Source organism: Lissotriton helveticus, chromosome 1_1, assembly GCF_964261635.1.
Source record: "Lissotriton helveticus chromosome 1_1, aLisHel1.1, whole genome shotgun sequence".
Taxonomy (NCBI): Eukaryota; Metazoa; Chordata; class Amphibia; order Caudata; family Salamandridae; genus Lissotriton; species Lissotriton helveticus.
Genome location: NC_136057.1, coordinates 1,498,181,443 through 1,498,206,680, shown reverse-complemented (window position 1 = coordinate 1,498,206,680; position 25,238 = coordinate 1,498,181,443). Strand labels below are relative to the sequence as shown.

General features: G+C 42.9%; 1 protein-coding gene across 1 annotated transcript in view; it reads right to left on the bottom strand.

Moving 5' to 3' along the window:
- Positions 1-290: 290 nt before the first annotated feature.
- The window catches only part of SCYL3 (SCY1 like pseudokinase 3), a 917,463-nt gene continuing 892,515 nt past the window's right edge, over positions 291-25,238 (bottom strand). Inside the window, exon 12 of the mRNA XM_078686597.1 lies at positions 291-1,068. Coding sequence (XP_078542723.1) covers positions 1,006-1,068 — 63 coding nt within the window. The 3' untranslated portion in view covers positions 291-1,005. The remainder of the gene's footprint in view (positions 1,069-25,238) is intronic.

Here is a 25,238-nt window from a genome sequence, read left to right as displayed (position 1 = left end):
CCCACCCACCACTTTCTTTCCCCATTTCCAGACCACTTTTTTGCACCAGTCTTATGAACTGGTCGCTTTGTATTTCATTATTAGAACAATCCTTCCCTGGAAGCACAGATCAACAAACCATTCTATATTACAACTCCCATTCCAAAGGTTTGTTTTACCCCCAACACAGCCATTATTGTTTTCAATGGTATTGCCATTTCGGGTTTCAGCGCCCCCATCATCAAATACTTCCCTAATATATTACGGAGCTAGCATTTAAATTATTTAAATATGATTCTAGCATGCATACCCCAGCTGGCAAGATCTTTATTCTGTAAATTATCAAATGTGGAATCTGGCATATATTAATGTGTTTTCTCACAGTTAAATTGACGGTCTTATGGACCAATGTACAGAAACTTTCATTCAAATATAACAACATTATGAAAAAAACGCAGATAAATAGTTATTCTATGCAATCTGTACAATTATTCTAAAGTGTTTCATGGATATAAAAAAGAGAAAACAAGCCCTTTTGATGGATTCATCTTGTCATAAAAAGAAATAAGGCACCCGAAATTAAATAACTTAATTTAAAGTCAATGATTCACATTTCAACAAAATATCATTTGTGTAGAGCTTATAATTACTAAGATAGAATTTGAAAAAAAAACTAAATAGTTGCTTTAATTAAAAATGTCTAAACAGTATGAAACAGTGTGCCATAATGTTCTTCTTTTATGATGTCCAAAGGAAGTGTAATGTCTTTACATCTAGTGTCATCACCAAATGCAAGTCATGCCAGAAAATGAAGTACCACAGGATGAAACTTATGTAGTTGTCATTCTCGTGGTTTTTTTTTTGATCGCTTAATCCGACCTGCTGTTCCAGTATTAGATATCCATCTTCTCTAAAAGTCATCAACAAATGGAGATGTGATTAAAATAAATTCTGGAAGCAATGAAATGTTTTATCCATATGAAATCCAAGTCTATCTTAAAGCATTAGAAGCTCCTCATATAATCATCACCAGTTGCTTTCATCATCGTCCCAGTTTAGGTCTGCTCCTCCCCAGCCTTCTGCTTCAATCTAAATAATGAGAGACAAAATATCAGAAAAACATTCAATAAGTGATCTAGATCCAAATAGGATAAAAGGACCAATCTGACAGGTTTTGGCCCGGCAACAGGTAGTACATGAAACACAAGCATGGTCTTAATACAGGTAGGAAGGCTGGACAGTGGTCAGGATATAATACAATTGGAACCCTAAACTGAAGTCCCTATGTTCTTCGTCAGGCCATTTTTAGAACAAAGCCTCATTTATTTTTTCAAATATATTTTGATATTTCCATTTATAACAGCAATTGGCACATCGTACATTAGTGTTACATCATATACACTTTTTTGTAATTACAGTGTCACAGTTACTTATACAGTGGGTGTTACTGAGTGGTGGCGCCCGGAGTTGAGCGTGATGTAACTCGTAGCATGTATCAGAAACCACTGGACTACTTTGTTTTTTAATTGTGTGATGGGTAACATGTAGCAGCCGGTACTGCTTAGGTGACAACGATGAGTAGTGCAGCTGATAACTGGGGGAAGAGAACATAAAACTAGGAGCTGAGTTGGAGAATCCTATCCACTTTTCTGTGTGTGTTTCGCCTGTTCTACCCACACCTGTTGCCCTGTCGTGTGGCCCTCTGTGAGATCGTGTGTTGGAACGTGGCTGTGTATTATTTGGTCACAGGCTGAGTGCCTGGGGTTAGTATGGAAATATAGGTCACGTGTGCGGTGTCACTCTGCGGGGTCGGATATGGTGTGTCTACGCCCTGCTGCAGCGCCGTCAGGATTGCGTCCCAGTTTAGGCCCATGGTTTCTTCGCGCCAGATCGCTATGCTTTCTGCTCTGGCCCATGGGAGCGTGGAGTGCCTCCAAGCTTTTATACGCGGGGGTAGGGTGCCTTCCAATTTCTGGTGATTAACCTCTATGCCCAGGTATAGGAACCTGGAGGTTACCTTAGTGTTACGTGTTCTGCGGAATTTGTGTAACAGATCTGTCGGGCAGTTGAAGGGTATATCACGCTTGATGCAGATATGGAGTGTACCGGCTACTTCCCTCCAATATGCGCTGAGGCCGGTGCAGATCCAGAGCATATGTATGAGATCGGCATCAAGGGTGGCACATCTGGGACAGGCTGAGTCGGTGCGTTGAAATATCTGTTTATTTTGGCAGGCGTAAAATACGCCCTCTGAGTGATGTAGTATTGTATTTGCCTGAATCTCATATTACTAGGAATGTTCACTGGACTGCCAGCACCTGCGCCCATTCCGTGTCTGAGATACGACGGTCCAGATAGTGCTTCCACTTGTGTTGAAGGGGGTCTAGGCGGCAGGGCAGGACTGGAAACCACAACCGGCCCTGGCAAAGTGCTCGGCCGGCCCCCTCTCCCCACTCGGGGGAGGGGGGGCAGCCAAGCACTTTGTCGGCGCCGGTTTTCGGCCGATTTTGTTACAGGGCCGATTCGGCCCTTTAACAAAAACGGCCCCCAGGGGCCCAAAACCGGCCCCCACCCGTGCGGCGCACCGGGGGATTGCCCGGTGCCCGCTATGGCCAGTCCGAGCCTGCTAGGCGGATCGTTGCATGAGTGAGACTGCGAACCACCGCGTGAGATTTCTGCCCTGTCCCACGACATGTAGATATTGTATAGTAAGATGTTTTTGTGGTTCGGTAGAAAGATCGCCCCATTTCACCGTGAGTGTAGCGACTAGTGAATGGTATAGAAGGAATTGACCTGGGGGAGCCCTTCATCTTCTATCAGTGTCACGTAGGGGACAAGTGAGCCGTCACGATATAGGTCACCAAGAGACTGTATGCCTGCTTTGTGCCAGTGCTGTAACTCGGTGGCTGAAAGCACAGATTGACTTCTAGGGATTACTTCTAAAGGGAGCGCAGGGTCTAGGGTGCTATGTGCCCGGTTATGTAGAGACTCCTGCGGTAGCATCTACATGCCACGTTTAGCATCAGGGGTTCTGGGGGTCGTGTCTTTGCACGAGATGGAAAAGCCTGAGGAGCTAGGGTAGTGTGTGTGGTGGGCACACGGTCACCATATCGTCTCATTGACGGCCTGCCATCCATCTGACTATCCACTGAAGTTGGGCTGCCAGGTAGTAGTGTTTGTAGCACGGGGCCGCTAGACCTCCCTTCCTCAGGGACCACTGAAAATAAAGACAAAGATAAAGAATAACAACATATTGTTATAACATGTTGTTCTTCTTTATTTTCAGTGGCACCTGAGGAAGGGACAGGAGGTCCCGAAATACATCGGCCCGAAGTTCATCAATCGGCATTGATATAGTTATCATGTCACCATTACGATTTAACACTATGCATGTTGTATAGATTACAAATAATATGTAAACTCATTGAGTCATGAAGTAATGACCTTAGCATTTAACCAGATTAAAAAAAATGTCAATCAACAAATGAAGTTTCGTTGACAAAATTAGTTGTGCATTTGTGTTTGTGTTATATTGAATGAAGCTACCTTAATGTATGTTAACATTTTGATTCAGTAAGGATAACCACACATAGCTGTGCGCCCGGTTCATTCAAGACACTTTGTCTCGAACCACCCCTCTCAGTATTGTTTAAATTTGCCAACATATACCTTCAGCCCTGATATGGCCGCAAAGTGCCGTAGGATCTAGGCAAGTTGTCCCGGCAAGTCATTTATGTCCCTAAGACAGACCAGGAGATCATCAGCGTACAAAGACACCTGGTGTGTGCCATCGCCTAAAGGGATGGCATCATTTAATTACGTCCTTATCGACTCCGCAAGTGGCTCTATCGCCAACGTGAAAAGGAGGGGGGATAGTGGGCAGCCCTGCCACCTCCCTCGTCACACAGACTATATCCGATATGTACGGACCTATCATTACTCTTACAACCGGTTTTGTGTAGAGCAGGTGGGACAACTTTAGGAAAGTGGGGCCTAGTTTCTATTTTCCGAGAGTTTCGAACATGTAGTCCCACTCCAGGGAGTCGAATGCCTTCTCAAGATTGAGTATGAGGCGGCCCACCCTTACCCATGCGCATGTGGAATAGGCTGCAACTGGAAAGAAGCGGCGCAAGTTGAGTGAGGTGCTACAGGATGGCACAAAGCCGTTTAGGTCTGCGTGAAACAGGGTGGGTACCACTTGTGCAAGCCTGTCTGCCAGAACTTTTGCTAGTAATTTATAGTCGGCGTTGAGTAGGGCGAGGGGCCAATAGGAGCACATGTCCACTGGGTCCTTGTCGGGATTGAGTAGTGTGTCTCGCATAGGGAAGGAGGGAGCTGTCACACTCCTACGGCGGCTTCATAGAGGGTGTGAAATTGTTGTGCTAGCGATACCTGGTATGACTTGTAGTACTCCCGGGGAGTCAGTCGGGTCCCGGAGTCAGGGGCGATATTGCCTCTTTGATCTCCTCTAGCGAGATAGGATCATTTAGCATCTCACTATGTGCCGGTGTCACCTCAGGTAGTTGTATACGGTCTAGCAAGGATGTGAGGGATTGTGCATCGCAGCAGCCTTGAGATTGATACAGCCGGGTGTAGTGCTGTGTCATGGCTGTGTGGATGTCACATTATGTGTATATTAAGAGCCCTGTATTGGTGAGCAGTGTGCCTACCGGTTTGCGGGCCTGTTCCTCAAGGATTAGCCAGCGAGGAGGTGGCGTGAGTACGAGCCGTGTGTGAGGTGTAATTGTTACAGCGAAGGCGTTCTATCAGTTCGGTGTGCGCTGCGCGCAGTGTCTCTAGGCAATGTACACTTCTCCCCTGCCCTCCCTGTCTGTTTCATGCCGCAGGAGCTGTACTTCTATTTTGCTAAGGGCAGCGGACAGCTGTCTACGTATGTTCCAGGTACCTCCCAAGCTGTGTCCCCTCATTGCTACCTTAAATGCTTCCCACTCCACTAGTGTGTCTCCTGCTGTGCCTTCATTGATCTTGAAATATTCGAGGAGCGCCGTTCCTAGTGATGAGTGGAACGCTGGGTCTTCTAGCGCTGCAGTTTGGAGTTCCCACGAAGGGGCTGGGGGGCGTTCAGTCTCCCAAGTGAGTTGCAGTGCTTGGAGGTTATGGTCTGAGTGCGTCCGGCCTAGATATTCTATCTGTCAAACTAGGGGAAGTAGAGCTGGGCATCCCACTATTCGGTCCAGGCATACATGAAGCCCATGTACCGCGGAGTAATATGAGTCGACCAGGGTGTTGGGGTTGAGGGAGAGCCTTATATCTAGTAATGCCCAGTGAGTGATCCAGTCTGCGAGGGCCTGCGCATTGGATGCTACTGTGGTTTTGCTCAAGGGCGGGAACAACCTGTCTAAGTCTTTGCTAAGCACAGAATTGAAGTCCCCTCCAAGGAGCCATAGGGTTCAGTTCCATTTAGCCAACACCCCGGTTAGGCTATCTAAAAAGGAGGGCTGATTTACGTTCGGGGAATAGATTGAGCCGATCAGTATCAGTTGGCCATTGAGACGCCCACTAACTACTGTGCATCTGCCTTCGGGATCGATCAATACCTCTTCACATATAAATGGGATAACGGCTCTCACCCAGATGAGGACACCAGCGCGTGGGCCGAGTAGGTCGTGCCGTCCACTTGGTGCTCTAGCTCTGTTTGGAATGTGTTTTTCTTGGAGTAGCACGATACCAGTAGACCTGCACTGTAAGTAAGCGTATATTGAGTATCTGCGTGACGGCGTGTACATACAGCACACATTCCATATAACTACGTTAACTTGTGCCATGTCCAGTTGTTGTGTTGGCTAGGGCGATTTAGGGAGGGTAAGGTGTGATTGCTAATTGTATATGTGGGAGTGCTCCGAGATAATAAGGTTAGGAAAAAGGCACGAGTGTGAACAAAACCGTCTATAACTATCTAGGGCGAGTTCCAATAGGATGCTCGTCCAAACTGGGGTGCCCAACTATGGCAACGACTTTCTCAGTGCCTCTCAATAACATCACTGATGACATCATCCACGTGATAATCTGATGCACATACTGATGCCCTAATATAAACTATGATACACACACTCTAAAATACAGACTACTATTTTTGAAATCATACACACAAGAATGCAAGATACTACATAGCACCGACTATTTCCTAGGTCTATACACACATCCAGTGTCTTACACATACAGTTACTCATCAATACAGAATTAAAATATGTACTGATACACCTATACATGCAGTCACACTCTACCACTCATACAGAGTTAGTCACACACCTAGTCAGTCATCCAAAAAATTAATTACATACTAATTTACTCATGTATACAGTTATATACACCAACTGAGTTATTTATACACACACCAAATCACTTATTTATGCAGATACTAAGACATACTTATTGTCTTATACAATCACTGATACAAGCACACTCATTTATGCACCCACTCTTCAAATAACTTACTCTCACGTATAGTCATTTATATACTCCAACACTCACATATACTGCCTTAAAACATATGTAGTTACTCACACATATACCACTGAGACATTCATTCACTCACCAACACACCCATACACACACTAACTCATCCATACAGCCCTTCCCAGATGCACTTTTGAATCCATACAACCAGTGAATTACCCACTCAGACATCTGTGTACAGAGTCACACCCCCCTCCACCGACCCACACAGACACTCAGGCACTCATACAGATACTCAGACACGAAATCCATAAGCAATATAGACACCTATGTAGCTACTCACCAACCCATGGAGCCGCTTACACACCAACTGAGAGACTAATACAGACTTTCACACAGTTTAGTCACTAACCCATACATTCAGTAAGACACGTTCAATCACTCACTTATACAGTCAGTTATGTGCCTACTAAATAATCCCTTTAGGCACTTGTAAATCCACTCATTCTTCAATACACCTTGGCATGAAAAATATTTAAACTTTAAGAAACACACATTCACTGGATGATGTCATCAGTGATGTCACTGACCATGTCATGAGTGATATAATATGTGACATCATCAGCAGTGCATTACGGGCGCACGAGTTAGCTCAACTAACTATAACTGGCAAATTTCTCTGGTTTTATATGAGTCAAATGTCCAACTAACTAAAACGTCCCTGAAACCTATGGTTTTTTCAGTGTATATATATATATATATATATATATATATATATATAAACAGAACAGAACATCCAACTTCAACAGGACAATCCAATTGAAAAAGGCATGGACTTCAGGTCGACGGTATATGGCTTCTTTTATTGTATCAGGTCCCCCTCGACCCCAAGACCAAAGAGACGCGTTTCGGCTTCTGCGAAGCCTTTGTCAATCTAATTGGCGCCAGTTCATTTTCAGCATATATAGTCACTCGCACTTATGGCACTAGTAAAAATAGACAACATACTACGTGCCTCACTTCTGACCCTCCCAATTATACAAGAACTGTGTCTAACACTTTGCGCAAAGCTAATGCTGTACAATATCGCAAAAAATATATATAGTGGGGGTACAGAATCTTAAAAAATCTTAATGTAGCCAAAACTAAGTGGGAAATTGTATAGATTTTAAATGGGTCGCCAAATGCTCTAAATATGTTGCCTGTATATTGACCATTATATAAAATCTAATGAACACATTAGACAAAAAGACACGCTGCAATAACATCATTTATAGAGAATAAAGGTGCCACTGTTCCCCCTTGAAAACGAAAATGGCAAAGGAATGCTGTAAAAATGCAAAGCAGTACACCGGTAATCCGATGCGGACTCATAGAGCAGACATGATTTTTCAAAGCCAAAACATAAATTGCACTGAACATGAACTCTGGGCCCAGATTACATTATACTACGGTAAGGTAACTGTTAGCTTGATACAGGACCTAGGATACGCAATTGTATCAATGTGAGACAACAATCTAATATCCAGCATGTGCACATGTCTGTGTCAGGACTACCAATCCCATGATGCAACTGGGCAAACGAAATCATGCCGGTAAAGTTTGGCAAATGTCACCTTTAAAAGTCAGCATCTCTTAAACCATAGTATCGGGTCTGGAGAGCATTCCGAGGGATTATGGGGGTCGCATATGCAGTTCATCACAGGCACCAAAGTCTTAATGTCTTATAACGATAAAAAACGTGAAATACATGTCATGAAACAGACATCAACTTAAGGTGGTGGGGGACCGATGCTCTAACAGTTGCAGATATATATATATTCACTGAAAAAAACATAGGTTATAGACCATATATAGTTAGGAATTAGCATTTAAAAAACCTTATTTTACTCACACAAAACCATTGAAATTCCATATATAGTTAGTTGCACTAACTATATATCGCGCACCCGCAATCCACTGCTGATCATGTCACATATTACATCATTCATGACATGGTCAGTGACATCACTGATGACATCACTGATGACATATCAAATGACATCACTGATGACATCTCAAATGACATCACTGATGACATCATCTAGTGTCTGTGTGTTTTTGTAAAGTTTAAATATGTTTTACATATTGAAGAATGAGTGGATGTATAAGTGTCTGGATGAAGGATTTAGTAGGTGCGTGACTGACTGTATGAGTGAGTGATTAAATGTGTCTCACTGAATGCATGGATTAGTGACTAAACTGTCTTAATTTGTGCATCATTATGTCTGTTGTTCTGTAAACTGCTGCATGTGTTGATCATTAGCTATACGAGAGGCTATATGTGTTATTAATTGGTTGCCCAAGTATTTCTATGGGAGATTGAGTTTGTGTAGGGGTGGCTGGAAGGTGTGTGACTCTATGCATAGATGTGTGAGCAGTTTATTCACTAGGTGTATGAGTTCAAGAGTGCATGTGGAAACAGCTACATGGGCAGTTGACTGTGTGCATGAGTGTATTGATGAGTGAATGGATATCTCAATGCTACATGTCATAGTAAGTACATATGTAAAACACAGTACATGTGAGAGTTGGCATATATAAATAACTGTGCATGAGAGCCACTGAATGAGTGAGTAGTTGTATCGATCATTGTGAACTTGTATCAGGGATTGTATAAGAGAGTAAATATGTGTTAGTATATGTTTCAATAAGTAAGGTGTGTTTAACTGTATAGTTGAAGAAATGGAGGTGAGATTGTTTCTTTGCATGACTGACTGGGTGTGTGAGTAACTCCATGGATGAGTGGCAGTGTGTGAGTGTCTGTATACACTGAGTGTATCTAAGGTTATATTAGAGTCTGAAGAGGTTTATCGTATTAGCACAAGAATGATGTCAAATGAGATGTCATCAGTGATGTCATCAGTGATGTCATTTGAGATGTCATCAGTGATGTCATCAGTGATGTCACTGACCATGTCATGAATGATGTAATATGTGACATGATCAGCAGTGGATTGCGGGTGCGCGATATATAGTTAGTGCAACTAACTATATATGGAATTTCAATGGTTTTGTGTGAGTAAAATAAGGTTTTTTAAATGCTAATTCCTAACTATATATGGTCTATAACCTATGGTTTTTTCAGTGAATTTTCAAGGTTTTGTAAATGCTAATTCCTAACTATATATGGTCTATAACCTATGGTTTTTTCAGTGAATTTCAATGGTTTTTTAATAGCAAATATCATAAGCTGTCGAATGTCAAGTATGTGGTAAGTGAAAACATTTTCGTGTTTATGCACACTGATCTGCTTTGAATGGTGCCCCCCCCCTCATTTCTATTAGGAGTACTCTCTCTTTGCAGATAGTGAAAGGTAGTTAACGCAGGCCTTTGCCCCCATTGTAATCCGTCGTGCCTGCTTCTCTCTCCATTTGATTGATTGTTATCCAAGTATTTACTGTTTTAGAATTAGTTCTCTTTGGTTCATTCTCTATTTACAAACAAACACAGAGTCGCAATACTCTGTTTAGTCTTTGCAGATAATGAAAAATCGTGTAAAAAAAAAGAAAAGGAATCGAGCAAAATCAGTAGGCCACTAATGGGATTTCTTTTTGACCTCGCCAAAATAGAAACATTAGGAACAACCCCTCATGACAAATACAAAACTAGTGAGATGAACTGAACTCCACACAATGATGGCTGCAAAACAGCTCGGCTCCGCCACCCACCCCGCCCAAAATAACGATAAAGAACGGCTGCCATGATTGGTTGCGGAATGACCACGACGGAGCTACGAAATGGTGCTGCTCTCATGCTAACCCCAGCTTCAGTCTGAAACATCCAGAAACACTGTAGACTACCAATTCGATCAGTTCCGGTAGCGCCCCAATGTAACCCGGTAGAGAAGAACTAGCCCTCCCCTCTTTGACTGATGGTTCTTGTTGCCTGTCCCTTCTGTTGTCATTTAACAGAACTATTTAGCCTGCTGAAAGGGGTTGTGTTCCGACCGCTGGTTGGTGGAGACATTTTGACTATATTCTGTACCTGCGTTGTCGCGTAATGCGTCATATGACGCGCCGCGTTAGCGCATCCGGAAGTCATCCGGGGCGCGCAGCGCGTAACGTAAGCATAACAAGTCATGTGACTTGTTAATAAAACTTTTCATTGGTTCATTTTACTTTTCTTATTGTAATGATGAAAGGCTTGGTCATATGACCTAAAAATTACGCTTTTCATTACTTCCGAACATTATTTTTTCTTAAATATATGTTATAATGTTCCAGGCTAATGTACTTTCCCGGAAATTTTACAACTGTCCTGCAAGTAAAATATATTCTTTTTTCGAGAAAAAGAGCGTTTCTTCGTCCCATGACGGAGCCGTTGAGCAAAAGAGGGTCGACCTGCTGTCTTAGTCGCCGATACGCCTGAATATGAGATTCTTATCGATCACTTTATGTTGCAGGAATAGAAAACACAACAGCCCTTGACCATTTATCTTTACTGCGTTCCTTCGTATTATACCTTTTACCCTTCATGTAATTGGTCTGCTTTATTTCACTTGCCTTTTAATGATTCTAAAACAGTCACTATTATTAAAAACTTTACCAATGTATATACTACTACCATGTTTTCTTTTAAAAACCTTTATTGTGAAAATTTCATTATACAAATACGAGCCTATAACCACGTGGGCCTGCCACAGAGCAAACTGTAATCGTATATGATGAATAGACATTTACACTGTAGAGGAACGTAACGGGCGGGCCATTAGGTTGCAAGAACTAAGGTGTCTAACAGTTACGGAATCGGTGGACGTACATTTTATAATTAAAATACGACAGGGCCAGTTACAATAAAATTATCTAGATATACATTTGCGGGCAAGTACCATGGGTGACGTTAATTCGAACTTTCAACAGTACAGTAATCAATAACACATCAGAACTTAATATCAATAGGGATGTCGAAATATTCAATCAATTCTCGTCCCCGCCCGCCATGTGCTTCAAAACTGCATACGTATCTCGTGATTTCAAGGTTCTGCAACCAGTACACAACAAGGAGTTACGAGTCCCATTTATTCCGGCGCCATTTTGGGCGAGGACGGGCAGGTCCAGGATATAGTCAAAATGTCTCTACCAACCATCGACTATGATGATGTTCATATGCTGTATTTATTAGAGTAACACTCATCTGTCCACATGAAATTAATTTGCCACAATCTAAACATGTCATTTTAATCTTTCCAAAGTTCTTCTAAATATTTGGGACCGTTTCCCTTGCCTCTGAAGCTCTCAGTGCCACTTCTTTGATGAATGTACTAGCAGGTCAGGGGTTCTCCTCCAAATCTCTCTTTTATGCAGCACTATAATTAATTGGTGCCACCTCTCCATATGACGATGCATGGTATAGTTACCACAACTATATTTTTTTTCGGTTCCTCTGGAGAGTTCATCGTGGCAGATGAAGCGTGTAACGTACCGGGCATTTACCTTTTTTTGCATGTACAGGAAAGGAAAAAAAAATCGAGCGTCCGAGTTCTAAGGTGTCCCAGGGCCATTTTAGTGGACCAGGCCCAAATCCAAAGAACAGGCCGCCATTTTGAGAGTCCTCTTGCAGCCGCCTGTCGCTGTAGCATCAAGAGCAGCCGAAACTCAGCTGAATGGCAACTGAAACGGTAAAGGGGCGCCCCACTACAGCAGACGAGCCTCCACCTAGGAAGGCCCATTCACGCCGGCTCCCCCCCCCTTCGGGCACCCCACGCCGTTATTCGGAGCAGTATTGTAGGATGGCCACACCAGTGCGGCAACTTGCTAGACATCACCTCGGTGGTAACCGAATCTCAACGCCTTGTGGTGTCTCCTATTCAGAAAACATTGTTATGCTGCCTTCGACCTATTCGCCGCAAGTGCGCACACAACTCAACTGCATAGCTTGCTAGACACCACCTCGGTGCCATCCGGATCTTGGAATGTCAGCACCTTTTGGAGTCTTCTCTTCAGAAAATATTGTTGCGCTGCCTTTGGCCCCATTCGCACATCGGTCCGCTACTGACGCCATCTCACAGGCTAATGGGGCGCCCCACGCCGAGTTTCAGCATTGTAGAATAACCACACCAGTACAGCAACTTGCTAGACATCACCTCGGTGCCATCCGGATCTCGGCGCCCCACTGCAGATGAAGTGCCTCTCAACTATGAAACCACCACGGTGACATCCGGATCTTGGCGCGTTGTGCTGCCTTCGGCCTATTCGCACATCGGTCCGCTACTGACGCCATCTCACAGGCTAATGGGGCGACCCACGCCGAGTTTCAGCATTGTAGGATGACCACACCAGTACAGCAACTTGCTAGACATCACCTCGGTGCCATCCGGATCTCGGCGCCCCACTGCAGATGAAGTGCCTCTCAACTATGAAACCACCACGGTGACATCCGGATCTTGGCGCGTTGTGCTGCCTTCGGCCTATTCGCACATCGGTCCGCTACTGACGCCATCTCACAGGCTAATGGGGCGACCCACGCCGAGTTTCAGCATTGTAGGATGACCACACCAGTACAGCAACTTGCTAGACATCACCTCAGTGCCATCCGAATCTTGGCATCTCAACGCCTAGTGGTATCTTCCATACAAAAAATATTGTTACGCTGCCTTTGGCCCCATTCGCACATCAGTCCGCAACTTAGACATCACCTCGGTGCCATCCGGATCTTGGCATCTCAGCGCCTTGTGGTGTCAGTCAGAAAATATTGTTGCGCTGCCTTTGGCCCCATTCGCACATTGGTCCGCTACTGACGCCATCTCACAGGCCAACGGGGCGCCCCACGCCGACTTTCAACATTGTAGGATGGCCACAGAAGTGCGACAACTTACTAGACACCACCTCGGTGCCATCCGGATCTTGGCGCGTTGTGCTGCCTTCGGCCTATTCGCACATCGGTCCGCTACTGACGCAAACTCACAGGCCAACGGGGCGCCCCACGCCAACTTTCAGCATTGTAGGATGGCCACACCAGTGCTGCAACTTGCTGGACACCACCTCGGTGCCATCCGGATCTTGGCGCGTTGTATTGCCTTCGGCCTATTCGCACATCGGTCCGCTACTGACGCCGCCTCACGTGCCAACGTATTTTCTCCGCATTTTATACCCTATGCCGCATAACAGGTCATGTGACTTGTTTATAAAACTTTTCATTGGTTCATTTTACTTTTGGTTTCCTAATGATGGAAGGCTTGATCATATGACCTAAAAACAACACTTTTCAATTGGATGAAAACTTTTTTTTTCCCCCAAACGATGAAAGCCCCACCTTGTTTCTGGATGTTTCAGACTAAACTGGCGTCAGCATGAGAGCACCACCATCTCGTAGCTCCGTCGTGGTCATTCCGCGGGCAATCATGGCAGCCGCTCCCCACCAGAAGCCTGCAGGAGTCGGGGCCCCCAAAACTTTTGATGAATTCTCAAGGCGGAGGGGACGCTTTCGAGAATGGGGTCCAAGACCTAGCAGACAAGCGTCCGATTTCCAAGGTGTCCCAGGGCCATTTTAGTGGACCACGCCCAAAAAGGAAAGAGCCTGCCGCCATTTTGAGAGTCCTGTGGCAGCCGCCTATCGCTGCACCGCAAGAGTGGGCGCAACTCAGCTGAATGGCGGATTTTGACACAGTGGACCAAAAGCGGACGGAATGGCAACTGAAACGGTAAAGGGGCGCCCCACTAAAACAGATGAGACTCTACCTGGAGAGGCCCGTTCACGCCGCCTCCCCCGGGGCGCCCCACGCCGTTATTCGGAGCAGCATTGTAGGATACCAAAACCAGTGCGGCAACTTACTGGACATCACCTTGGTGCCATCGTTCTGCTGCCTTGGAACTATTCGCACAACAGTTTGCTACTGATGACCCACCCCCCGCGACGCCCCACGCCGTTATTTGCTGGTTGGCAACTTACTAGACATCACTTTCGTGTCATCTAGATTTCGGCGCGTTCTGCTGCCTTGGAACTATTCGCACAACAGTTTGCTACTGATGACCCACCCCCCGCGACGCCCCACGCCGGAAATCTGGACGTTGTGCTGCGTTGGGACTATTCGCACAGCCGACCGCTACTTCGTTGTTTTTCCCTAAAAATGTTTATATGTTATTACTATTTTTGTTTTCTTGTATATATTTATAAATTATTAAAGTTTTATAATCTTACTACTTTGTCGGAGTGCTATATATTTTTAATGTGACACATAATTGTAAAAACTTTGATGTACAAAGAGTCATCCCTGGAATCTTCCGCTTCACGCTCGGTCCCCTCCCCAATCACAATACAGGATGGTTTTCAGATAATAGCAACGCTTCTGCTGTGACGGATCTCATCGAGTGTGGGCCTTGATCTACTATAACTCCTTTGAAGAGGGGTGATTCTTTACAGCTGTGGCCATAAACTACATCTGCAGGGCTAGCTGATAGCCTAGGACCGGCCTGGACAATCGGACACAGAGGAAAAGGAGTGTCAGAGGGTGCGGTAGTGAATAGGGCGAAAGGGAGGTGTCGGGCGGGCACAGGGTGTGATTCTCAGGGAAGAGCAGCGCAGATGGGGGGAGGTTTATTACCCATGCATAAGACAGAGAGCGGGGGTGACCACTGCCTGGGTGAGATGCTTGCGAGGGTGGGGAGCCATGCTAAGGATCGACAGCGTGCACAGAGTGGGTCTGGTCAAGGCATCTAAAATGGCTGCCGTGCACGACAAAAGTGTGGCATTTGAAAAAAGACAAGATGGCGCACACAATGTTTTTCAACAATTCCTGATTTCCTTCGAATCGAACGTTAACAGACGTTGGGGCATATTACCAAAGTTAAGCGATATTTATCCCTAACGATGCATTGCAAAGATTTTTTTACCGTCAGAAATTATCGCAGATAAACCTTGCTATTATCAAGGTTTATCGCAAATACGATAAAAAACTACCGCAATGCATTAATATCGCTGAAAACTCAGCGATATTCATGCATTACCGAGCTAATGCTCTTAGCCATGTTATCCACCTCCCATTGGATAACATGGCTAAGAACTGCTCAGGGCAGCTGTTACTTTTTGGAGATATTCGCGCTTATATCGAATATTTCCAAAAGTTGATAATAGGAGATAGCGATGTTAGCGACTGTTTCCAGTCGCTAACATCTTGGCATGCCCACTTTGCATGTCATTAGTGATAAATATCACTCACATGCAAAGTGGGACCCAAGATGGTCGCTATCTCCTACTAGCCGTCGCTAACTGGTGTTAGCAACAGCTAGGTAATACAGATATAATTTTATCTCCGCGAAGCGGAGCGCTGTTACAGATATATATCTTGTTTTTGAACGTTAATTTCTCAAAATGCACTGAAGCACATATATTGAGACATAGCAAAGGCACATCGGGCTACCAGTCCCTAGGAGATAGCGATGTTAGCGACTGTTTCCAGTCGCTAACATCTTGGCATGCCCACTTTGCATGTCATTAGTGATAAATATCACTCACATGCAAAGTGGGACCCAAGATGGTCGCTATCTCCTACTAGCCGTCGCTAACTGGTGTTAGCAACAGCTAGGTAATACAGATATAATTTTATCTCCGCGAAGCAGAGCGCTGTTACAGATATATATCTTGTTTTTGAACGTTAATTTCTCAAAATGCACTGAAGCACATATATTGAGACATAGCAAAGGCACATCGGGCTACCAGTCCCTAATATTTTACCAAGTTTCGTGCAAATCCATTCAGCCGTTCGATTATTATTATTATTTTTTTTTTTTGCCCCGCGGGGCCCTTTTAAAACCTCCACATCAAACCTAGGGGGTCAGCGAGGATCTACTATGCCCCCTTATGGTCATTTGCCCCTTCGCTTTGGCCTCCTCTTGTCTCTCGATCCTACCGAGAGACAAGATGGCGGCCGCTACGTACTGTTTGGAATGTTTACAGACACCGGAGAGCCAATCAGCTTCGCTTCGCAAAGCTCCGTAACGCGAAAAGTACGCGAAGCGGTGCGCTGTTACAGATATATATCTTTTTTTTAACGTTAATTTCTCAAAATCCACTGAAGCACATATATTGAGACCTAGCAAAGGCACATCGGGCTACCAGTCCCTACAATTTTGCCAAGTTTCGTGCAAATCCATTCAGCCGTTCGATTATTATTATTATTTATTTTTTTTGCCCCGCGGGGCCCTTTTAAAACCTCCACATCAAACCTAGGGGGTCAGCGAGGATCTACTATTCCCCCTTATGGTCATTTGCCCCTTCGCTTTGGCCTCCTCTTGTCTCTCGATCCTACCGAGAGACAAGATGGCGGCCGCTACGGACTGTTTGGAATGTTGACAGACGCCAGAGAACCAATCAGCTTCGCTTCACAAAGCTCCGTTGCGCGAAAAGTACGCGTCCTGGGCCGCTGCCCGGTCCGCTGTTACAGATATATATCTTTTTTTAAACGTTAATTTCTCAAAATCCACTGGAGCACATATATTGAGACCTACAAAAGGCACATCGGGCTACCAGTCCCTACAATTTTGCCAAGTTTCGTGCAAATCCATTCAGCCGTTCGGGCTAAAAGTGAGGCCAACCGCCCTATGGAAAACTCAATGTTAAAAACACGTTTTGGGACCCCCCTTTTTTCTCGTCCCCCACTGGACGAACCCCCCCCAAATTTTCAAGGGCTGCTCAGAAACAAAATGTGCCATTTTCCTGAAAATTTCAGCCAATTCCGTCCACAAACGCCAAAGTTATTAGACATAGAATTTTCAAAAAACCCATAGAGAAAAAATCCTAACTATATATACCTACTGGCGACCGCCAGTAGGTAATATATATATATATATATCCGCAAGTTTTGTCCCAAAAAAGACGAGGCCGCACACTGCAAGGAGCTGTATATTGCTTTATTCATGCGTGGAGGCGACACCTTCGCAACTTTCTTTCACCACAAAATCACCGACATCCACAACAGTCATTGAAAAGACCGTCAACACCCAGCTCACCCGCTACCTAGAAGGTAACAACATCTTGGACCCATCCGAGTCTGGCTTCCGCAGCAACCACAGCACTGAAACCGCCCTCATCGCCGCCACAGAAGATATCAGAATGCTCCACGACAATGGCGAAACAGCAGCCCTCATCCTCCTGGACCTCTCCGCCGCTTTGGACACCGTCTGTTACCACACCCTCCGCGCACTCTCTTCGACGCAGGTATCCGAGATAAGGCCCTGGACTGGACCACCTCCTTCCTCACCGACAGAACCCAGAGAGTCCTCCTCCCCCCGTTACAATCCGGAACCACCAAGACCATCTACGGCGTCCCTCAGGGATCCTCCCTTAGCCTGACGCTATTCAATGTCTACATGGCTCCACTCGACTACGGAAACGCCCTCTACGCCGGAGCCCCGACTAAACTCATCAACAGACTCCAGAGAATCCAGAACGCCTCCGCACGTCTGATCCACGACGTCCCTCGCAGAAACTACATCACCCCCCACCTGAGAGACCTGCACTGGCTCCCCGTCAACAAAAGGATCACCTTCAAACTCATGATCCACGCACACAAAGCACTACACAAGACCGGCCCCGCCTACCTCAACAGCAGACTATCCTTCTACGCACCCAACAGGAATCTCCGCTCCGGCGACCTGTCCCTGGCCACCGTCATGGGCATCTACAGAACCACCTCCGGAGGCAGATCCTTCTCCCACCGCGCCGCCAAGACCTGGAACGCCATCCCCCTCCACCTACGCCAAACTGCAGACCTACCGGCATTCAGAAGACTGCTCAAGACCTGGCTCTTCGACCACTAGCTGCTTCTCCCCCCCACCAACGCCTTGAGACCGTGGCGGGTGTGTAGCGCGCTATACACATTTCTTGATTGATTGATTGATTATCAAGCGCAGACGCGGCCCCTGGAGGGAGTTGCGGTGAGACAGGCAGAGCGGGGAGGGGCAGGGTGGGGGAGTTTGAGAAAGAATGGAATCTGGATGATTGTAGGTAAGTAAACAATTCAATTAATAAAACGAATTTCGGGCCACATTAGCAACAACAAAAGGCGATACATTATCGCAGGTTTTATCGGAAAGTGCCGATAAAGTGGCGATAATGGTCTTGATAATATGCCTTAGTGATTTTCCATAGCAGCCCAGGTTAACACCAGAACCTGGGCTGCTATGGGAATTTACAAGGGCCTATTATCAAGCCCATTATTGCCGCTTTATCTGCAGTTTTCTGTCGATAAAAGCGGCGATAATGTTTCGCCTTATGTTGTCCATAATATGCCGCTTCGTTCCGTGCCATGCATGGCATTTTGCAATGCAGGGCGCGTTACGAAATTCGGGGCATATTATCAAGGAGCGGTGTTAAAATTATCAATGTTTTATCGTATTAGTAGCGTATGCTGAGAATGATTAGCTGTAGAAACTATGGTGCGGTCACAATCTCACTGTCAAATCAGAGCACAGGGCGCGCTATGAGAATAGTTAGAAATGGTCACTCATTGGAGATCCGATTCAGCTGTGTGTCTTATTGTGCGATGTTAGGCAATGCTTACATGATTACGGTAACTGAGCGTGTGGTTTGATTAAAAAAAGTTGTGTTAACTCCTCTGCATGGGAAGCTGGATGTTTCCATCTGGCTGTCGAGTTCGACCTTGAAAGCAGAGTCAACCAAATGAGTCGTATAAGAGCGCTATTGTCTCAAAAAGAGGTCGCTCTTACATCTGCTAGAGAAACATTTGTCCTTCATGTAGCAAACACCCGCACAGAAGTGTATGCTTTGTTAAATACAGACGTGGCGTGGAATTTTAGGGAGTTAATTTAGACTATCTTTAATGCGTTCTCGAGTAGGGGGGTTAGCTTACTTTTTAAAAATTATAAGAATTGGTCTTGTGACTTCTGTAGAAAGTATATTTGGTGTCTTGTCGTGTTTTTTCATTGCATTTTTTGCAGCATCTTTGGTGAATTGTGCTTAATGGTCACATTAGTTGCCAGTGTGCTTGTATTAATTTGTTCACTTACAAATGGATGCACAACTTGCAGCAGACGATAATATTTCTCGGTTGTTGCTGGTCCGCAACCGAATGCTTAGTTACTATGGCGCGCTGCCTCTTGCAACGTTGAGTGCAGCTTATGGATTATCGTTTCGATTCTCCTTTTTCACATGCGTTCAGCCTGTCTTCCATTGCCTGAGTGTGATTTCGACTGGGCCCTGGATTTGTGTCTCTGCAGTACGGTGTCGCCCAATGCGGATTATGACCAGTTGATGAGTCCTTTAGTGGTTCATGACGTGCTCTGTTCTGGCGGCAGGATTATGGCCTTCGCAGCGACACATGGAATAATGGGATGTTGGAATGTTTTTGCAGCGGCGCTTGAGTTCTTGGCACGCAGTTACATTGAAGATGACCCGAGTTTTCCTCCGAAGGTGATAGAGGCTCCGGTCGTTGAGGAACATGTATGTTCATTCCCACTGTTGAATTGGATGGCTGAAATGTTTTCAGATGAGAACAATGACTTCCTGTTGGAGGCTGTTGCTACATACTGTGCTTACACGCTGTTGGATTAAGACTCTTTGATTTTTCTGCGTATTCTTTATTTTTTAGCTACTGCTTTCTATCAAAGAGTGAAAAAATGTTTTGGAAATGTGAACTTGACTCTGGTTTTTAGTCTTGGAGTGTGCGTTTCTAAGTGGCACACGTTTATATCACGTACTTTGATGAAGAAAGGGTGCCGTGGGGCTGAGGCTTTCAGTCACACCCTGTTAAGTTAGCATGGGTTTATTAGAAGCTTACACGCTATTTTTGCTTTCCTGCTCTGCTTTGCACGTGACACATACTTGTGATATTGTTTAGAGAAGGCAGAGTATTTTGTTTTATATGAGAATAATTTTGTATGCTAGATTTGTAAAGGGCCTTGTTAGTTTTGTGTGTATAGTGAGAGCATGGAACATCAAAGTTATCTTGAATACAGTGTCTGTTCAGAATGATCCTCGGAAGTTCGAGCCAAAATATATATGCAGTTGTGTCCACCTTTGATACTTGCGCTTTTCATAATGCATTGTGGAGACAAAGTTACACACAGTTGGAGAACATTCATAACTTGATAGTTTGTGGAGCACTGAATGTGATCTATTACTGCTGAGTACCAGGAGGTATGGGTCTGACCATGTAATTCTATGAGACTTTCTGTAGTTATAAACTAATCTGCTAGGAAGGGAGGGTGAAATGTAGGTATATTTTAAATTTGTTTACCTTTAGTATTATAGGATGCTTTTTCCATTTGTATCTTATAGAATAGTAACAATGCTGACAACCTTGTTTGTGATAATAGGTTTGGTTGTATTATCTAAGGCACTGTGCATGAGATTTTGGCGTTAGAAATAAGCATTTCAAAGTTGCACGTTTCTTTATTTACATCTTGTATTGGACTGGTGTAAGAATATAATGAAAGAGTGCTATTGTTATCCACGTTACTGCATGTAATCTAAGCGGCATGTTCTGGGTTGACTAGTCGTTGGTGTTTTTGTTGTAGAGCAGTGGTTCCCAAACTTTTGACTCCTGAGGACCCCCCATAGAGACACAACTGGAAGCTGGGGACCCCCAAGCAATTTGTAGGATTTAAATTTCAAACATTAAAACCGTAATTCCGAAAAAATGAACACATATGTGCACACAAAACAAATACTCAAATTACTAATGATTTTAGTGGCATATTTACAAGCCCCTATCACCATGGGAACATCACTTTCTGAGAGTTTTCTGTGGCGATAGGGGCTTTGCCTTATTTACAAGGCAACGTTAAGCCACTTAACATGGCTTAACGGTCCCTTGTAAATAAGACTCCCTTTGACACAATGCTTAGCGTGAAAGCGGTGGGCAGTGCGTGTTGTGGTGGGCGTTTCCTCTGCGACACCCATTGATTTTGACGCTGCTGCCTATTTACAAGAGCAGCGTAAATTGGAAGAAGCGCCAAAATTAAGGCCAGGGAAAACCTGGTCTTAACTTGGCGAAACAATGAGAAATGCTTCATTTCCCCTCGTTTTTGTAAAACGCCTTGGATTGTTTATGTTCAGCAAAGCGACCCTTCCTGCACATAAACAATCTTAAAAAAAAAAAGACATTTTGTAATTTCCATGTGTGATGCATTAAGCAGTACACATAGAAGTGACAAAATGACATTTCAATATTGTTTATGTGCAGGAAGGGGGACCTTCCTGCACATAAACAATTTTCTTCTATTAAATGTAGCGGCAGTGCAGGGGAAACGCAGGGCTGCACCATATTCTTGTAAATATGGTGCAGCCTTGCGTTTCTGAAGTAGTAGAGTGTGTTGTGAAGCCAAGGAGCCTGGTCTGGAGAAGCACGGTGTACAGTCATAATATCGAGTCAATTATTTCGACTGGACAGAATATCGAGTAAAAAATATAGAATGGACATAATATCGACTAGACATAATATAGACAACAAAAATATCGACTAGAGAAAATTAATATCGAATAGAATGGACATAATATCGAATCAAAAATATAGAATGGACATAATATCGACTAGACATAATATAGACAACAAAAATATCGAATTTAAGGTAAGTTAATAATAATTTTTATTTTTTGTGTAATATAAGTCTGTAGCGGGTTGTGGGTTTATAGGGGAATAGGGTGGGAAGTAATTTAATTCTAATTAATTAAATATGTTAATTTATTTATTGATATATATTTAGAATTAATTGTTAATTAATTATTAATTGGTAATTAATTAAAATATAATTGGTAATTAATTATAATTGATTAATTGATAAATATTTTAATTTTAGTAATTTATTTTCTGTAGCGGGTTGTGGGTTTATAGGGGAATAGGGTGGGAAGTAATTTAATTATAATTAATTAAATATGTTAATTTATTTATTGATAATAATTTAGAATTAATTAATTAATTATTAATTGGTAATTAAAATATAATTGGTAATTAATTATAATTGATTCATTGATAAATATTTTAATTTTAGTAATTTATTTTCTGTAGCGGGTTGTGGGTTTATAGGGGAATAGGGTGGGAAGTAATTTAATTATAATTAATTAAATATGTTAATTTATTTATTGATATTTTTAAAAAATTAATTGTTAATTAATTATTAATTGTTAATTAATTAAAATAGTATTGGTAATTAATTATAATTGATTAATTGATAAATATTTTAATTTTAGGGTTCAGGGTCAGTTGTCAGTTTTTGGGTAAAGGGGTATTTTTAGGGTTCAGGGTCAGTTTTCAGTTTTTGGGTAAAGGGGTATTTTTAGGGTTCAGGGTCAGTTTTCAGTTTTTGGGGTAAAGGGGTATTTTTAGGGTTCAGGGTCAGTTTTCAGTTTGTAGGTAAAGGGGTATTTTTAGGGTTCAGGGTCAGTTTTCAGTTTTTGGGTAAAGGGGTATTTTTAGGGTTCAGGGTCAGTTTTCAGTTTTTGGGTAAAGGGGTATTTTTAGGGTTCTGGGTCAGTTTTCAGTTTTGGGGTAAAGGGGTATTTTTAGGGTTCAGGGTCAGTTTTCAGTTTTTGGGGTAAAGGGGTATTTTTAGGGTTCAGGGTCAGTTTTCAGTTTGTAGGTAAAGGGGTATTTTTAGGGTTCAGGGTCAGTTTTCAGTTTTTGGGTAAAGGGGTATTTTTAGGGTTCAGGGTCAGTTTTCAGTTTTTGGGGTAAAGGGGTATTTTTAGGGTTCAGGGTCAGTTTTCAGTTTGTAGGTAAAGGGGTATTTTTAGGGTTCAGGGTCAGTTTTCAGTTTTTGGGTAAAGGGGTATTTTTAGGGTTCAGGGTCAGTTTTCAGTTTTTGGGTAAAGGGGTATTTTTAGGGTTCTGGGTCAGTTTTCAGTTTTGGGGTAAAGGGGTATTTTTAGGGTTCAGGGTCAGTTTTCAGTTTTTGGGGTAAAGGGGTATTTTTAGGGTTCAGGGTCAGTTTTCAGTTTGTAGGTAAAGGGGTATTTTTAGGGTTCAGGGTCAGTTTTCAGTTTTTGGGTAAAGGGGTATTTTTAGGGTTCAGGGTCAGTTTTCAGTTTTTGGGGTAAAGGGGTATTTTTAGGGTTCAGGGTCAGTTTTCAGTTTGTAGGTAAAGGGGTATTTTTAGGGTTCAGGGTCAGTTTTCAGTTTTTGGGTAAAGGGGTATTTTTAGGGTTCAGGGTCAGTTTTCAGTTTTTGGGGTAAAGGGGTATTTTTAGGGTTCAGGGTCAGTTTTCAGTTTGTAGGTAAAGGGGTATTTTTAGGGTTCAGGGTCAGTTTTCAGTTTTTGGGTAAAGGGGTATTTTTAGGGTTCAGGGTCAGTTTTCAGGTAAAGGGGTATTTTTAGGGTTCAGGGTCAGTTTTCAGTTTATGGGTAAAGGGGTATTTTTAGGGTTCAGGGTCAGTTTTGGGTTTTTGGGGTACAGGGGTACTTTGTAAAAATAAGGTAAAATTACATTTAAATTACATTTATTTAATAAAATTAAATTATATTAAATTATATTATAATATTTTTTATTAATTTATATTCAAAAAATTATTATATACTTACCAATACTTATGTTGTAATGGTATGCGTTGTAAAGGTATATGCGTTGTAAAATCTTGCGTTGTAAATGTATGCGTTGTAAAAGTTTTTGCGTTGTAAAAGTTTTGTTGTAATGGTAGGCGTTGTAAAAGTATGCGTTGTAACGTCATACATCCCTGGAGTGGGAATAGTAATTTTAACCTCTACGCTATCCAGCGCTTTCCCTACTGTTGCACCCACTGGAGTGGGAGTAGTAAATTTTACCTCTACGCTATCCAACACTTTTGCTAATGTTGAACTCACTATAGTTGTAACAATAAATTTTAAACATTTTTTAAAATGTTATATATGTTTATTTAATAATATGTTTAAATATATATATATATATATATATATATATATATATATATATATATATATATATATATATATATATATATATATATGTGTGTAATTTTTGGTGATATAATTTTTTTAATTATATAAATTATTTATTAAAATTATATTTTTTTAATAATTATTTCTAAGTTTATATTAAATATATTTATTACTATATTAGTTTTAACTTACTTTTAAGACATTTTAAAAAATCGATATTTTGACAGTCTATATTTTTGTAAGTCGATATTTTGGAGTCGATATTTTGGTACTTACCTGCTTGAAGATAGGGAGTCGATATTTTGTCAATCGATATTTTTGACTCGATATTTGTGTATCTCGATATTTGTGTCGTCGATATTATGTCAGTGATCCGAGAAGCACAAACTCAGGATTCAGAACATAACAGTGGTTAGCATTTACCTTAACAATAAAAATGTATTTCCACCCAAAGAAACCTTTTTAGAAGCATCAGGATACTGAAAGACTGAAAAAAAGCATGTCACTAACTTGTACCTTGCAGTTTGCAAGCAGTTGTTTGATGACAGTTTTTTGGTCACTGTCCTAGATTACGACTGTCACTTATGAACTGCAGTGTAACAAAAGAATCTGTGTGACAAAAGCTGTAACCCACTGACCGATGCATACCAAATACTGTTTTTTAAAATGTATGGTTCACTTCTTTGCAGTAGGCATATTAACCCTCTGTATTACATTAGTTCAGTCACAGCTGTCACTGGACAAAACTCTCATGTCTCTCCAGCAGGGAAATCAATCACTGTTATCTTGACATTTTTATTGTTCTTTGAAAACTGGTAATTAAACAAGATATTTTGCGCTGCTTTTAAAAACTGCTGCCTGCGGACCTCCTGGGAATGTGTGAGGGAGTCATGGGGGTCTGCGAACCCCAGTTTGGGAAACACTGTTCTAAGGTGAAGAACCAATGAGTCACTGATTGCTAGTCTGGTAGGTTGT